Consider the following 15,721-nt stretch of genomic DNA (forward strand, 5'->3'; position numbering starts at 1 on the left):
TGAGGGTGAGCAGGGACTCAAGGGAGGGTCTTTTCCAAGACTACACCTTCCGCCCTAGCCCTTATGCAGCTCGCCTCTGTGCAGCAATGGTGTCCAGCCCCCCACCCCTCAGTGACAGCAGAGTGGTGCGGGAGCGTTACCCTTCATGGGGCAAGAAACGAGGCAGCTCTGCCAAAGAACCTGTGGCAGCAGATTGCCCAGTATCTCCATGAGAGTTTTGAGGAGATCTCTGAGGCAGATTCCCATGAAGTGAGGGAGTCAATCAGCACCCTCTTCCACCTCTCAGACGAGGCATGTGGTTGTACACGCATCATACAGACTCAAGCCTGCTTTCTGCAACCGTCCTGCCCCCAACAACTCGCTTCAGCGATTCCCAAAGTCAAAGCCACTTACCAGGGGCCTCCTCTCCTGTTTGTGCTTCGCCAAGCTCCGACAGCTGTGACTGGCTAGCCTCCTCCGGGGTAGAGAAGAGCTCCTGGCTGCATGCATCTCTGACCTCCGAGTCATCCTCTGCCTCTGGGTCCCCCTCCTCCTTCACATCCTCTTCCAAGATTTCCTCTTCCTGGCTCGGTCCACTCTCAACTGGCATGCGAGCCACCGAAGTATCCACAGTGGCCTTTGCAGTGGAGGTGGGGTCGCCACCACATATCGCATCCAGCTCTTTGTAGAACCGGCAGCTCATGGGCGCAGCACTGGAGCGGCAGTTTGCCTCCCACGCCTTGTGGTAGGCGTTCCGGAGCTCCTTCACTTTGACCCTGCACTGCAGCATGTCCTGGTCTTGGCCCCTTTCTGTCATACATTGTGAAATCTGTCCGTAGGTATCAAAATTCCTACAACTGGAGCGCAACTGGGACTGGACAGCCTCCTCTCCCCAAATGCTGATGAGGTCCAGCAGCTCAGCATTGCTGCAAGCGGGGGATCACCTGGTGCGTGGAGCAGGCATGGTCACCTGGAAAAAGGCGCTGAGACCTCTGCATGCGTCATTGAGCAAACAGGAAGGGGACTTTCAAAATTCCAAAGGAATTTACAGGAATTTACAACTTCCCCAGTCAGCAAACTGAAGCTTTTAATTAGGAAAAAAATTGTAATGAATTTTTTCAAGATTTGCTGATTTCATATAAAAAAGACTCTTTTGGTGTCCTTTTGTTTGAGTCAGTTTAACACAGGGGCGGGCAAACTTTTTGGCCTGAGGGCCGCATCAGGTTTCTGAAACTGTATGGCAGGCTGGTTAGGGGAGGCTGTGCTTCCCCAAACAGCCAGGCGTGGCCCAGCACCCACCCCCTATCAGACTCCCCCTGCTTCTCACCCCCTAACAGCGCCCCCAGGACTCCTGCCCCATCCAACCACCCCTGTTCCCTGACGGCCCCCTGGGACCCCTGCTCCATCCACACACATCCCCTGCTCTCTGTCCCCTGACCACCCCTGGAACCTCCATCCCTAACTGCCCCCTGCCGCCCCATCCAACCACCCCTTCTCCCTGTCCCCTGACCGTGCCCGGAACCCCCACCCTGACTGCCCCCTGCTGCCTCATCCAACCTCTCCTCTCATTCCTGACGGTCCCCCTCCACCAGGATCCCTGCCGCCATTCAACCCCCATGTTCCCCACCCTCTGACCGCCTCAACCCCTATCCACACCCCCGGCCCCTGACCACCCTCCGAACTCCCCTGCCCTCTGTCCAACGCCTCCTGCTCCCTGCCCCTTGCTGTGCTGCCTGGAGCACCGGTGGCTGGCGGCGCAGTGGCATCACAACAGACGGCTGCGCCACGCAGCACAGAGCACTGGGTCAGGCCGGGCTCTGCAGCTGCGCTGCCCAGGAGCTCACAGCCCTGCCGCCCAGAGCATTGCGCCGGCTGCACAGTGAGCTGAGGCTGCGGGGGAGGGGGACAGTGGGAGAGGGGCCAGGAGCTCAGGGGCCAGGCAGGAGGGTCCCGCGGGCCATAGTTTGCCCACCTCTGGTTTAACACAAGGTTATTTCATTCATCATATTACTTTCTAATCAATCAATCAATCAGTTAATGTTATTTTGCTTTTTGTTTGGGATTTTTTTTAACTGTAAAACATAAATATCTTTCAGTTTGTTCATTTTACATAGTTTATGCAATGTGTTAGTAGGTTATTTGTCTTGGAGCACTGAGAGAACTAGCACACTGTTGGGCATTAGTAGTAGATGTAAAGAAGAGCTTCCTGCATGTAATTCAGCATGCCTATTAATAGTACCTGTCTAGTTAATGGACTACATAGCGTTACCATGGTACATATGGCAGACACTGATATCTGTTGTAGGAAGCACATCACTTTCATAACATTCCAGTTTTACATCCAATGTAGTTGATTACATGCAAAATTCAAACACAGCAAAATTGGAATTTCATTTTAAATGCATATTATTGAATTTTTTTGGTATTGAATATGTTTTGTTCAAAAAGTCTAGGAAATTACAAGAACTCTCATCTGGCAAACACCGCTCATCTCATATTAAATTATAAAGTTAACTGCATTAAAGTCAGATTAATGATCAAATCTTTGTCACATCAAAGTCAATGGGCGTTTTGTCACTGACTTCACTGAGACCAGAATTTGGTCCAGGATGTTTGTATTCAGTTTGCATAAACAAAAAAAATCATAGTTAAGACCACTATGTGCTCAATTTTGCCTTTGATTTTAAAAACAGTTTTTGTAGCTTCAAAAGTAGGTGCAGGCTCTTTTCATTTTGCTTCCCATAGGACAGCCACAAACAAGCCTAGTACCTAATTTTCAAATGAAATGGAGCTTTTTCAAAGCTGTCATTCCATCTGGCTGGCTCTTAAAGTGAATGATTACAAAATGGCATGTAGGAGTTGAATAATCCCTCAGGAGACCACAAAACCTTGCAGACTTCTTCTATGCATGTGCCCCATGTTTTTCTAAATGATAAAGTGAAATCATCATGCTAGTATAAGTAGAAGTGGTAAACTCCTGGGCTTACATCTTGCTTATTAAGGCCATGTCTACACTACCACTTATGTTAGCAAAACTTTTGTCTCTCAGAGGTGTGAAAAAACATCCCCTCTTGGTGACATAAATTTCGCCAGCATAAGTGCTCTTGTGCACTGCACTATGTCATTGGGAGAGCGTCTCATGCCTACATAGCTACTGCAACTCATTGAGCTGGTTTTATTTTGTCAACTGGAGAACTCTCTCCCCTCAGCATTATGCGGCTACACGAGTGCTCTTACAGCGGCACAGCTGTACTGAGTGCCACTGTAAACTTGTAAGTGTAGACATGGCCTAAGTTTCAGGACAATACAAATTTTTGTGGACAATTTATAAATCCTATTATAGGGCCTGAGTTTGAAATGCTGACCGACCCTTAATTATTGTAGTAGTCAGATATACGTTACTCTGTCCCTTCAGCATTCCTTCTCAAAAACAGATTCCGGGACAAATTCTTTCCACTTTATTCACGCAAGTAGTCCTATTGAAGACCTTGGGATTGGGAATGTGAAGGCTCAACCCTAGGTTTGTGAGGTCCTGTGCAAGATACTTGAGAAGAGGTTGGATTGGTCTGTTAGAATTCTGTAATCTCTCTTTCATATAGGAGGTAGAAGGAAAGGATATCAACAGCTGGTAGATGATGATGGATCAGGGGGATGGAGAAGACCTGGGGTCCATATTTATCTTTCAAGGTTGTGGAGGGAATCAATGAAGGTGGCTGTACTTGCCAAGATGAACACTAACAAAGATGCACTGCTCCCCTTCCCACTCCCATAAAGTACAGGGCCCTATCAGCCATTCAGTTAGCACATGGCTAGGATTAGCCTACAGTCTATGTGGAGAGTGTATACAAGTCTATATGCCTGCTCCCGTTCCTTGTCAAAAGTATCCCATGAAGCACTGTGCTATAATGACCACTTTGGAGCACTGCAGAAACCAATTCAAAAAATTCCGTCATATCCAAGGAACAAAGACCTAAATGTGCAGTTATAGGAAAGAATAAGTGTCAGAAGGTTCAATGGCAGGAAGGGGGATTTAAATCACTAAATTTTAAGAAACTGACTTAAATCATGATGAAGTTCATAAAAATAATTTGATAATCTGTGCTAATGCAACTTTAGATTTCAAAATGTAATTGTAGATGGGAATCATCCAGCGGGTGTGTCTCTGGAGGGATCCCACTAGCATCTGTTCTTGGCCTAGTGCCATTCAGTATCTTTATCCATGTTGTGGAAGGAAATATAAAATCATTTCTGGTAAAGTTTTCAGGTGGCATAATAAGTGGTGGAATGGCAAATAATAATTGTGGGGACAGGCAAGTTATACAGAGTGATCTGGATTGCATGGTAAACTGGGCTCACTTGAACAAGTTTGTGTTTTAATACAGTCAAATGAAAGGTCATATATACATCTTGGAACAAAGAATGTGGGTCAGACATGGGGTGGGGGGGATGTACTGTATTTTGGAAATCAGACATTCAGGAAAGAATGTAGGGATCATTTTAGATTATCATCTGTATATGATTTCCTAGTGCACTGTGGTGGCTAAGGAAGCATATTAAATCTTTAGATAGGTAAACAGGGGAGTATCAAATAGACGTAGGGATGTGTTATTTACCAGTGCATATGGCATTAATGAGACCGTTACTGGAATATCATGTCTCATACTGTGTCCCATTCTGGTTCCACTATTTGGAAATAATGCAGAAAAGAGCTTTGAGAATGATTTGCGGCCTGGAGAATCTGCCTTACAGTAAGAGATTAAAGTAGCCCAGTCTGTTTGATTTGTGCAAGATAAGGTTAAGAGGGAGTCTATCATGATGCATATAAGTGTGTACCCAGGGAAAAGATTCTGATAATAAAGTGCTCTTTACTTTAGCAGACAAAGGCATAAGAAAATCCAATGATTGGATTTTGACTAGATAAATTCAGACTGGAAATAAATTGTACATTTTTAACGAACCTGTGTTATACAGGAGATCAGACAGGATGATTACCATGGTCCCTTCTGGCCTTAAAACCGCTGAAACAGAGAGTAGAGTTAACCATGGAAATAGGGTTGCCAACTTTCTAATCGCACAAAACCGAACACCCTTGCCCTACCCCTTCTCTGAGGCCCCGCCCACCCCATCCCTTCTCTGAGGCCCCGCTCCCCGCTCACTCCATCCCCCCTTCCTCTGTCGCTCGCTCTCCCCCATACTCACTCACTTTCACCAAGCTGGGGCAAGAGGTTGGGGTGCAGGAGGCGGTGAGGGCTCCAGGTCGGGGTGCAGGCTCCAGGGTGGGGCTGGGGATGAGGGGTTTGGGGTGTGGATGGGGGCTCAGGGCTGGGCAGGAGATTGGGGTGCAGGAGGGAGTGTGGGCTCTGGCTGGGCGGTATTTACCTCAGATGGCTCCCAGCCTGGCAGCTCAGCGGGGCTAAGGCAGGCTCCCTGTCTGCCCTGGCTTCACGCAGCTCCCGGAAGCGGTGGCATATCCCAACTCCGGCTACTAGGCAGAGGGGCCAGGGGCCTCTGCGCACTACCTGCACCTACAGTCGCTGCCCCCACAGCTCCCATTGGCCGTGGTTCCTGACCAGTGGGAGCTGCAGACCTGGCATTTGGGTCGGGGCAGCACATGGAGCCCCTGTGGCCACCTCTGCACTTAGGAGTCAGACATGCCAGCTGCTTCCAAGAGCTGCATGGAGCCAGGGCAGGCAGGGAATCTGCCTTAGCCCCCCTGTTGCACTGCCATCTGAAGTTTTAGTGGCCAGTGGAGCTAACCATAGCCGCCAGGGTCCTTTTTTAATGGGGCATTCCTGTCATAAACTGGACACCTGACAACCCTACATGGAAACAACATCCCTTGGAATATAGTGAATTCTCTGTCAGTCTAAGTTTTTAAATCAAATTTGGATGTCTGTTTCTGAAAGAAATGCTCAAAGTGAAAAAAAAAATTGGGTTTGATGCAGGAATCATTTGATGAAATTTTATGGCCTGTGTTACACAGGATGTCCGACTAGATGGTCATAATTGTCTCTTCTGGCCTTAATTTATTAATACAATTTATAATGAACTAAATTATCATTATTTTGGTTTTTAAAATGTCACTACTAATATGATATCTTATTTTAATATGAGAAAAATATTGATAATTAAGGTCTTAATCCCACAAATATTTAAGTAGATATGTAGGTTTACTCATATTAATAGACCCATTATCTTCAATAGAACTTCTCATGATTAAAGTTAAGCATGTGCATAAAAGTGTATGCAGCATCAGGGCTACTATTGTATTTTTATTTTTAAAACAGTCTCAAACATAAAATCTTTTTCAAAACAGAAGCCTGAAGTTAACATCCTAAACCCAATATCTAAGCATTTTAAAAGTTGGTTTTCAAAGGTAACTAAATGACTTAGGAATACAAGTCTGACTGGTTTCAAACTGAAAACCTTGAAGAAAGACTATAGCCCAGTCAAAGTGTGTCATCTGTCTTGATGTGCAGAAGTTCAGTATGTCAGAAAGTGGTGTTGGTTGTAAAAATAGCCCTGCTACTTCCTTATCAGTTTTGTATTTGAATTTGTGTTGATCTCACTGGAAGGATGTTAATGAGACACAGAATTGTCTTTTTCAGTATAGATGAATGTTTTATATATCTTCTTAAAAATTTTATGTAAACTCTGAAATTCTGCTAACAATTAGGAAACTAATTAAGAAAGAAGCACGGAATATCCACCTTAGCAATTTAAGACTATAAAATGGGAAGAAAGTAAGATCTGGCAACAGGTAAACAAAAAAACAACATTTTAATGGAGAAATCATTTAAACAAAATATTTTTTAAACAAACAAAAAGAATCATGATTGATATCCATCCTTGCCACTGGCTGGAGAAAAAAAAAGTAAATGATTCGCATCCAGTTGTCCCTTCTGTACTGCATTGTATCCTCCATTAGCAAGCAAGGCTCACAAAAGGAAGCAATTACAAGCATTAACAATGTACTAAAGGACCTAATTGATTTTTGATGTTTCTTATGTAATTTTGTTTACATTCTGTACCTTGGGAAGCTGCATATATGACAAAACTCTTGTGTAAATTACCCAGGGTGAACAATGCAATATCTCTAAAATTTGAATAAATGTGTGGCTTCCTACTGCGGTTATTTGCATTAGGTATCAAATATATATATCCATGTACTTATTGGAGGAAAAAATCGTTTTCTGAAATGACACATTTAAATCTGACTAATTTCCTAAATAAAGGTAAAACTGGTTTATACAGTTCCCAGTTCAGTTCTACATATGTGTTAGCAAAAATTTAAATCTGTGGTCAAAGGTGTTTACAATGGAATCATTTATATTTACATGGAAAGAAAAGCACAGGCTGTTTGGGGAAGCACAGCCCTCCCTACCCAGCCCTCTACACTGTTTCACAACCCCGATGTGGCCCTCGGGCCAAAAAGTTTGTCCACCCCTGATTTAGATTGTTCGAAGTGATAGGTACAAGTCTTATTACCTTTATTCCCCTTCCCATCTTCCCAGAACTAGTCATCTTTACTCACCCCCTGACTTTCCAAGTCCCCCAGAAAACATGCCCTATTGTCAAGCTTATGTATATTCTGTCGCCAGGGAATTTCCTGAAGAATCTGCCCCTTGTGCTCCCAAATATAAGCCTTACATTTTAATTTCTAGTCTTTTTGGTTGTGAAGATAACCTTGAAATATGTACGGAGTGTAAACTGACATAATGTTGTCTTCCTGAATAGGGAACTATAGGGCCTGTTATTAGATGGTTTTGTGTCTTCAGCTAATTTTCTGAGGTCCCTGTAGCTTGGGGGCAGACCTTGCTCCTCCTCAGGAGAAAGATTCAGAGGAAACTCTGCAAGATATCTCCCTCTTCACTCTGTCTTTTGGGTTTTCCTCTGGTAGACGGGTGATTTAGATCATTGTTTTGTTTTTTACAAATGTACATGTATTAATAGTAAAAGGCTGATACAGTAACACCAAATATTTCACGTTACAGTTAAACAGGGTGCCATCTGCTGGTGAAAAAATTGTCTGCTTTTACAGACAGCTGTAATGTAAATGAATGATGAAAAATAAAGTGCCTGATTTTCAGGGCTACTGAGGAGCCACAGTTCCAGCTGAAGATGGTGTGAACATCACGTCTGTGAACACCTTTAAAATCATACCCAAGCTGTACAATTTACTGAATTGGATCAAAATTATAGTTACAAGAATTCACAAAGGGATACTCTTATGGTGCCTGGACTGTTCTCTCCAGGGTTCCCTCACCTGAAATACTCATTAGACATGATCTTATAACGAGACATCTGGCTATAAAATGTGTGTTTTTTCTGCTATTATCAGACTCAGCTATACATCACTTACAAAATGCTGGAGAACTTAGGTTCCATTTGATCAGCTCTGGATGAGAATCTATTGAGTCTATGATCTCCTCTCTGGCCCAGATTTCTGAATTATGCAGGTGCCCTACCACTTCATAAGCAGCTAAAATACAAGTCCCCTGTTTCTTGATGTTTATAGTCTATGGCCCCAATCCTTCAAAGACATACCTGCATAACTAAATGTGAACAGTCCGACGGAGTCCAAATAGCCATGCTTTGCAGGATAGAGGTCTAAATTAGATCATGAACAGTACACAAAAGTAACAGAGAAGGATAGATTGCTAGAGCAGATTTCTAGTTTATTACTTTCACATTTGTTGTTGGATACTTAGGATTTTATTTTTCTAAAAAAATTATAATCAAATTTACTATTTGTATTTGTTGTTCTAAAACTATAAATATAAATTGTCATTGAAGGACATTGTGAAAGGAGTGTGTTAAGGATGCCTTTAAATGGAGTGGCACACAAGACAAAGGAAGCTATTCCAGCCATCAGGACAACATGGAAGATGGGTTGCAGATGAGAGAAAGAAGGCTACAAATAATATATTTACACTAGCATTTTCCTTAAATTTCCTTCCATCATATTACCACTGCTAATAATGGTGGGAGTGCTAATATAGACTATCTGCCAGTATTTTAACCACTGTATTGTGTATGCTTGCTTAGAGCAGATCTAGGTGACATGATAGTTAAAAAGCCAGTAACCAGGTGTCCACAGTAGTGATCCCAAGATGGCTAGCCCCAGTGGATCTGCACCAGCGATTGTGCAATGGTGGAAAATTTGAAGGAAAATACTAGTGTAGACTCAACCAAAGGTGATAACTAGTCAGAAGCAGTGGTGAGCTGGAGCCGGTTTGCACCGGTTCGCTAGAACCGGTTGTTAAATTTAGAAGCCCTTTTAGAACCGATTGTTCTGCGAGGGACAACCAGTTCTAAAAGGGCTTCTAAATTTAACCGGCCAAAAGTAGCGCCTTAGGGAAAATTTGGTGGCAGCTCCCCGCGCAGCGCCCTGCCCCAGCTCACCTAACCTCCGCTCCGCCTCCGCCTCCTCCCCTGAACACACTGCCCCGCTCTGCTTCTCCACCCCCACCCCCACCCTGGCTTCCCGCGAATCAGCTGTCTGCGTGGGAAGCCGGGGCAGGCTGAGAAGCAGGCGGCGGCTTTGCACTCAGGCCCAGGGAGGCAGAGCGGAGGTGAACTGGGGCAGGGGGGCGCAAGGAGGGCCACCCACGCCACAGCAGGTGACCGAGGGGGGGGAGGGGCGCACACGGGAACCACTCCCTGCCCCAGCTCACCTCCGCCACCCTCGGCCTGAGCGGGAAGCTGCCGCCTGCTTCTCAGCCCTCCCAGGCTTCCCGCCGAACAGCTGTGGGAACTCGAGGGGGGGGGCGGTGCTTTCAGGGGAGGAGATGGAGTGGAGGTGAGGTGAGCTGGGGAGCTGCCAGTGGGTGCTCTGCACCCACCAAATTTTCCCCGTGGGTGCTCCAGCCCCGGAGCACCCGCGGAGTCGGTGCCTAAGGCGCCACTTTTGATGTGATCAGTGGGGCGAGCAGCCACTTCCCCTGCTCCCCCCAGTTACACTCCCCTGCCCCTAGGAGCCAGAGGGACTTGCCGGATGCTTCCTGGGAGCTGCCCCAGGTAAGCACCGCCGGGACTCCCCGCCTCATCCCCTGGCAGGTCCCTCTGGCTCTTAGGGGTGGGGCGGGCACCCACTACGGTGGCCCACGAGCCCCTCCTGCCCGGTTCTGGGGGCAGTCAGGGGACGGGGGTGGATGGGGCAGGCGTCCGGGGGGGGGCATCAAGGAACACTGGGGGTTGGATGGGGCAGGAGTCCCGGGGGGCGGGGGTGGGCAACGACCCCCTCATGGGGTGAGGAGGAAACCCGTTGTTAAGATTTTGGCAGCTCATCACTGGTCAGGAGGCTTCACTGAAGTCCGAGGGGCAACGTTTAGAAAGATACAAGAGCAGAGATGAAAGCAGGAGTGTTAATGTAAAGAGCCTCGCTGGTGAGGCTGAGAAATTTGAACCTACTATGAATGGTGAGAAGAAGTCAATGGAGGAATTCATTTAAGCCGGGTTAAGCTGATCTGATCGTTGATCAAGAGAGATGACTTTACTAGTGGCATTTGATATGTACTGGAGGAGAGGCAAGTCAGAGGTAGGGAAGCCAGGGAGAAGGAGCTGCATTAGTCAAGTAGATAATTGACTGTGGTAGGGCCAAGCAATAGTGATCTAAGTGCAGGAGAAAGGACAGATTTTAAAGGTGTTTTAAATGAGGAACGGATAGGATATGGCAACAGCCTGGATGTGGCCCATTTTATTTATCGTAGGGAACAAATAATCTGTGTGTATAGTAGACATTCAGGATGTGAATATGTAGTAACTCAGATCACAACGTGCATCTCAAATTATTTAGTTGCATGTGAAAATTAGCAACAGATATATCCTGTCCTTTCAAGAGTAATAGCTTTTGCGGTACATCACAAAATGGATAGATGCTTCAGGCTAATGGACTTGATAGCTCCTTCCTTTCTCTATTCAGGGCTCCTAGGGAATATTCAGAAGATTTCTATAGCATTTGTGCTTTGTTTCTGTAAAGTGTAACATGCCTAAATTTGAAATACACTAAAAAGCCTGTTAAACAGCTTGTATAATGGAAATATGCATTCGCTTAGTGTTAAGACATCCCAGGTTTGGAAATGCTGTTATATTATAAAATGGGCATTAGGAAAAGAAGATTCCTCACAGTGATGTTGACTATCTATTTAGGATCTATGGTATTTAATGAAACTACACAGAAAGAAATTTACTAATTTGCCCTCATTGAAATCGTTACACCCATCAAAAAGAAGAATGTCATAAAAATATCTTAAGATTGTCCCTTCTATTTTGATTTGCATTAACAGTTCTTTTAAATACTACAGCCTTTAAGAGCCAAAAGGATTCTATAGTTTATATCTAGTTTTTAGAAATCATCAAATGCACACCAATTTTGTCATGTTCCCCCACCTTCTGTACTGTTACATTCCATGTGCCAGAAGCCACAAATATAGCCCTCAATTCTGAAAACACTCACCCAAGTGCTTAACTTTAAGCATGTAAGTAGATTACTCATCTGGTTAAAGTTAAGCAGATATGTAAGTTTTTGCAGGATTGGGGCCATAACAGAGAGTTGCTCTATCTTAGCAGTTTCAGTTTGTTTCTCTGCTTGTACATGGAGCAGAGGTTCTGGGACGGGAAGCAGTGAGGGATTTGGACTGGGAAGGAAGGGTAAGCAATCAAAGAGTAGGAGGGGAGTTAAAGAGGAGCAACCAGGAAACAAGAGAGGATAGAAGCAGTAATGAAGAATGGAAAAAAGATGCAGATGAAGAAAAGGATGGTTAGTTTTTGGTGTTAACCTGAATAGTAAAAGTTACATCCCTACTCCTAATGTGAAGGACCTTGAATTAGGCAATTAAAAAAACCCCACAATATTAAAAAAAATAAAATTTTAAAAATACTATATATCCCCAGATAAAGACATCTTTCTTTTCTCCACAATTTTTCAAATATCTTAATTTTTTTTAATTAATATAGTAAAAAGCATAACGTATTTCATGGAGTGTAGTTGTACTGGAGACCGAAGAGTACAGGTGTTTGAGATAACCACACTTATTGGTTACTTTCAGCCTCTTACCTCACAGAGTACCTGAGGTGTGTATACATCTGCTTATGACCATATACCTTGTCATATGCTTTTACTTGCACACAGATGTGCCATGTATCAGTTGTAAGGCAATCGTTCACATGACCATTTCAGGCTCTCTTAACATCTACAGGTGAGAGAGAATGGGCTAGTTCAGCCCTTGACAATGATCATATGTTCCTTGAAACTGGCTGCAAATTATGATAGTCAATAGTAAGTGGAGCAGGTATCGTGCCTTCACTTCCAGAAAGAAATCTTGTTTTAGAAGAGTCTTGTGGATTTTTTCTTTTTCTTTGTTTTATATTTTAAATTCTTGGGGTTAGCCACATAGAGTGAAGGCTCAGAGAATGTTATTGCTCATAACAATCACATATCTCCTTTTAAAAATTGCTTCAAAAATGTGGAGTTTCACAGGTGGTGATTTTAAAGATCCTATTTACATAAGAGACAATAGATGGGATTTTCAAGTGCACTCAGTGTGCAGAGCACTTTTGAAAATCATACTGACTGTCAACGGGACAAAATATTGACCAGTGATCAACAGCTGCTGCATTTAATATTAAGACATTTATTTTCTGAGCAGAATATGTTGATTCTATGATGCTTATTCTCCTATTACTCCAAACGACCGGTACGAGAGTGAGTGGTTGCATCAATATTTGTCATAGAATAGCTGCACTGTGATTGTTTTAGATCTAAATATACCAAATGGAATCTCTGCCAGTCCATCAAACTGCAGGGAAGTTGAATGATTGGTTTTTTTTAATGACCTCAGCCAGTGCAATACCAGGTTATTTTTATACAGCATACTTTGAAACAAACTCCTTTTATTGGCAAAATGATTTCTTATTGGAAGAGAAAGCACAGATTGTTTCCTTAAAGTGTTCAGAATTTAGCAGTGTAAATTATGGACATGAAACTAAATTACATCAGCATCTATCATCTGAAAAGATTATACATACATCAGTCATTTGATGTAATGGATTTAAAGTCCTTACAATAAAACATTAAAACAAGTTATACTTTAGCCAAACACAAGTTTTTATTGGGCCCTATACAGGGGTAACTGGGTGAAATTTAATGGACTGTGATATACAGGAGATCATACTAGGTGATCTAATGATTCCTTCTGGTTTAAACTCTATGTATCTATGAAAACATCACAATCGTACTTTGTATGCAGTGTTGTTATAGCCATGTCGGCCCAACAATACTAGAGAGACAAGGTGCGTGAGGTAATATCTTTTATTGGACCAGCTTCTGTTGGTGAGAGAGACAAGCTTTCGAGCTTACACAGACTCTTCTCCAGGTCTGGGAAACATACTCAGGGTATGTCTTCACTAGCAACGTTAAAGCACTGCCACGGCAGCTTTAATGTGACTGTGTAGTTGCAGCTCCAGCGTTGGGAGAGAGCTCTCCCAGCACTGTAAAAAAACCGTCCCCATGAGGGGAGTAGCTCCCAGGGCTGGTGCACTGTCTACACTGCCACTTTACTGCGCTGAAACTTGCAGCGCTCAGGGGTGTGTTTTTTCACACTCCTGAGCAAGAAAGTTGCAGCACTGTAAAATGGCAGTGTAGACAAGGCCTCAGAGCGTCACAGCTAAATACAAGGTGGCACAGATTGTTTAGCATAAGTAGTTAACATATTTCAAGGGAACATTCCTTTGAAGGGACCATTCCCTATGCTAAACAATCTCTGCCACCTTGTATTTAGCTGTGACACTCTGAGTATCTTTCTCAGACCTGAAGAAGAGCTCTGTGTAATCTCGAAAGCTTGTCTCTCTCTCACCAACCAAAGTTGGTCCAATAAAAGATTTTACCTCACCCACGCTGTCTCTCTACAATCATACTTTGGTATTTAGTTAATATGGGAAGCTCATTGAACTATAATGATGTTCACATTGTAATATTAAATAAAGTCCACCCTTCCAGTAATCTGTTTGGCTGCCACAGATTCAAATTTCTCATAATAACTGATTTAAACAGACCATTGCAGCTTTAAAGAAACATGTTTTGCTTTATCCTGTTTGTCAAAATATGTATTTCCTTCTAATTGCTTGACATTTTTGTTTAAGTGAGCGAATATCCAGCCATTCCCAGATATGGTCCAGCAAGCCCATTTAAAGGACATTTAAGTACTCAGAGTAATGGTAAGTAATATGTATGAGTTGATAAAAGGGTTGTCATGGTTGCCTTGTATGGACTTGTTTATTTTCTGATTTAAAAAAAAAAGTTATTTCATTAAAACCTTTGACTTAAACTTTTACTGAGGTTTTAATAATAGTAATATACAAATGTGCTTTACTGAAAGGACATTTGGTCTTTTCACAAGTGGGTTTTATGTGTCCTGGTGCTTTTTCTGGCTAGAATACATAAAATTACAGCTAAAAAGGTAAAAATACCACCTTTAAGTGTTATTTCTTATGAGCTACTGGCTCAGATAGAACGAATAATATGTATTCTAATATGATACTGAGTTTGTTTCCATTCAGGTGATGAAGAAGCTATAGCTCCCATTGAGCAAAGCACTTAAGCATATGTATAATAACTTTAAGATTATGAGTAGTGCCCTTTATTCTGTAGACCACTTAAGCATGTGCTTAAATGCCCTGCTAAAACAGTGCCTATGTTTATAGGAACTTCTTGAACTCTGTCCAATCTAAAATTTTTGTGTCCTAAGGTATCTTAAACATGAATGTTTAAATAAAACATTCTGTTTAAATAAAAATAAATGATTGAAAATGGTTTAGGACTCTGTGGGACAAATCTGATCATGTAAGGTGCTGAGTGTGCTGAACTCCCACTAAAGTCAACATTTCACAGCATCAGGCCCTCACCCACAATATCCTGAGTTTAGGAATCTCTGTTTCCCATGTAACAGTTGGTAATATCTCTAAAACTTCTAACAATGTGGGTAACATTTTCCTGCAGACCTTGGGGACTGGAAGGTAAATGGAGAGGAGGGACAACTAACTGAATATTGTTTTTAAATGTATTTATTTATACTGATGAAATGTAAACATATATTCTGTTACTGGTTTGGAATAGAAGTTTTTAAAAGTTTGGGGTTGGATGGATGCGGTGGAAGTAATGGAAAACTAGGACTTTATCAATTCAGCATTTTAACTATGAAAATGCTACCAAACCAGCCCATTAATGTGGGAGAGACAAAGTGCATGGGATTCATGGGTGGAACACCTGGATTTGAGGCTGTCAGACATACACTATTCAGTTTTAAAGAGAGGGAAGGGAGCATTAGCACACTTTGGTGACCACCAAATTTCAGTTTGGTTTGTTTAGAGATGCAGTATGATCATGTAGAAGATGGAATGAGAGTGCTTAGCCACTGGATCTGGGGCTGTAGTGCAAACCAACACTGCAGGGAAAGGAGAAAAGGTATCAGGGAGAGATGACATCTTGGAATGAAGGAGTGAGTTAAAGCCTCGGTATCCTTTCCCAAAAGTACCATGATTCTGAAGTTGTTAGGAAAGACAAGTGTCCCCTTAGGGCATGTCACCTGTGACATTGGGAGGCCAAAAGCAAGGGCAGGCCCATGCGCTGGTTCTTGTGGCCTCCATTATGTAACACCGTCTGCCATCTTTGCAGCTCTTGTTTGGAACTGTGTTTGGGTTTGAACTGTAATTAATTAATAACTATTGATCTTTGCACTACTTT

General features: G+C 43.2%; 1 protein-coding gene across 2 annotated transcripts in view; it reads left to right on the top strand.

Annotated features, from left to right (window-relative positions):
* Window positions 1-15,721, top strand: part of SPATA7 (spermatogenesis associated 7) — a 73,125-nt gene that overhangs the window by 12,678 nt on the left and 44,726 nt on the right. For both annotated transcript variants that reach the window (XM_077820394.1, XM_077820395.1), the window contains exon 2: window positions 14,122-14,196. In XM_077820394.1, the coding sequence (XP_077676520.1) occupies window positions 14,122-14,196 (75 nt within the window). The remainder of the gene's footprint in view (window positions 1-14,121; window positions 14,197-15,721) is intronic.

Source organism: Eretmochelys imbricata, chromosome 6 (assembly GCF_965152235.1).
Source record: "Eretmochelys imbricata isolate rEreImb1 chromosome 6, rEreImb1.hap1, whole genome shotgun sequence".
NCBI classification, from domain to species: domain Eukaryota; kingdom Metazoa; phylum Chordata; order Testudines; family Cheloniidae; genus Eretmochelys; species Eretmochelys imbricata.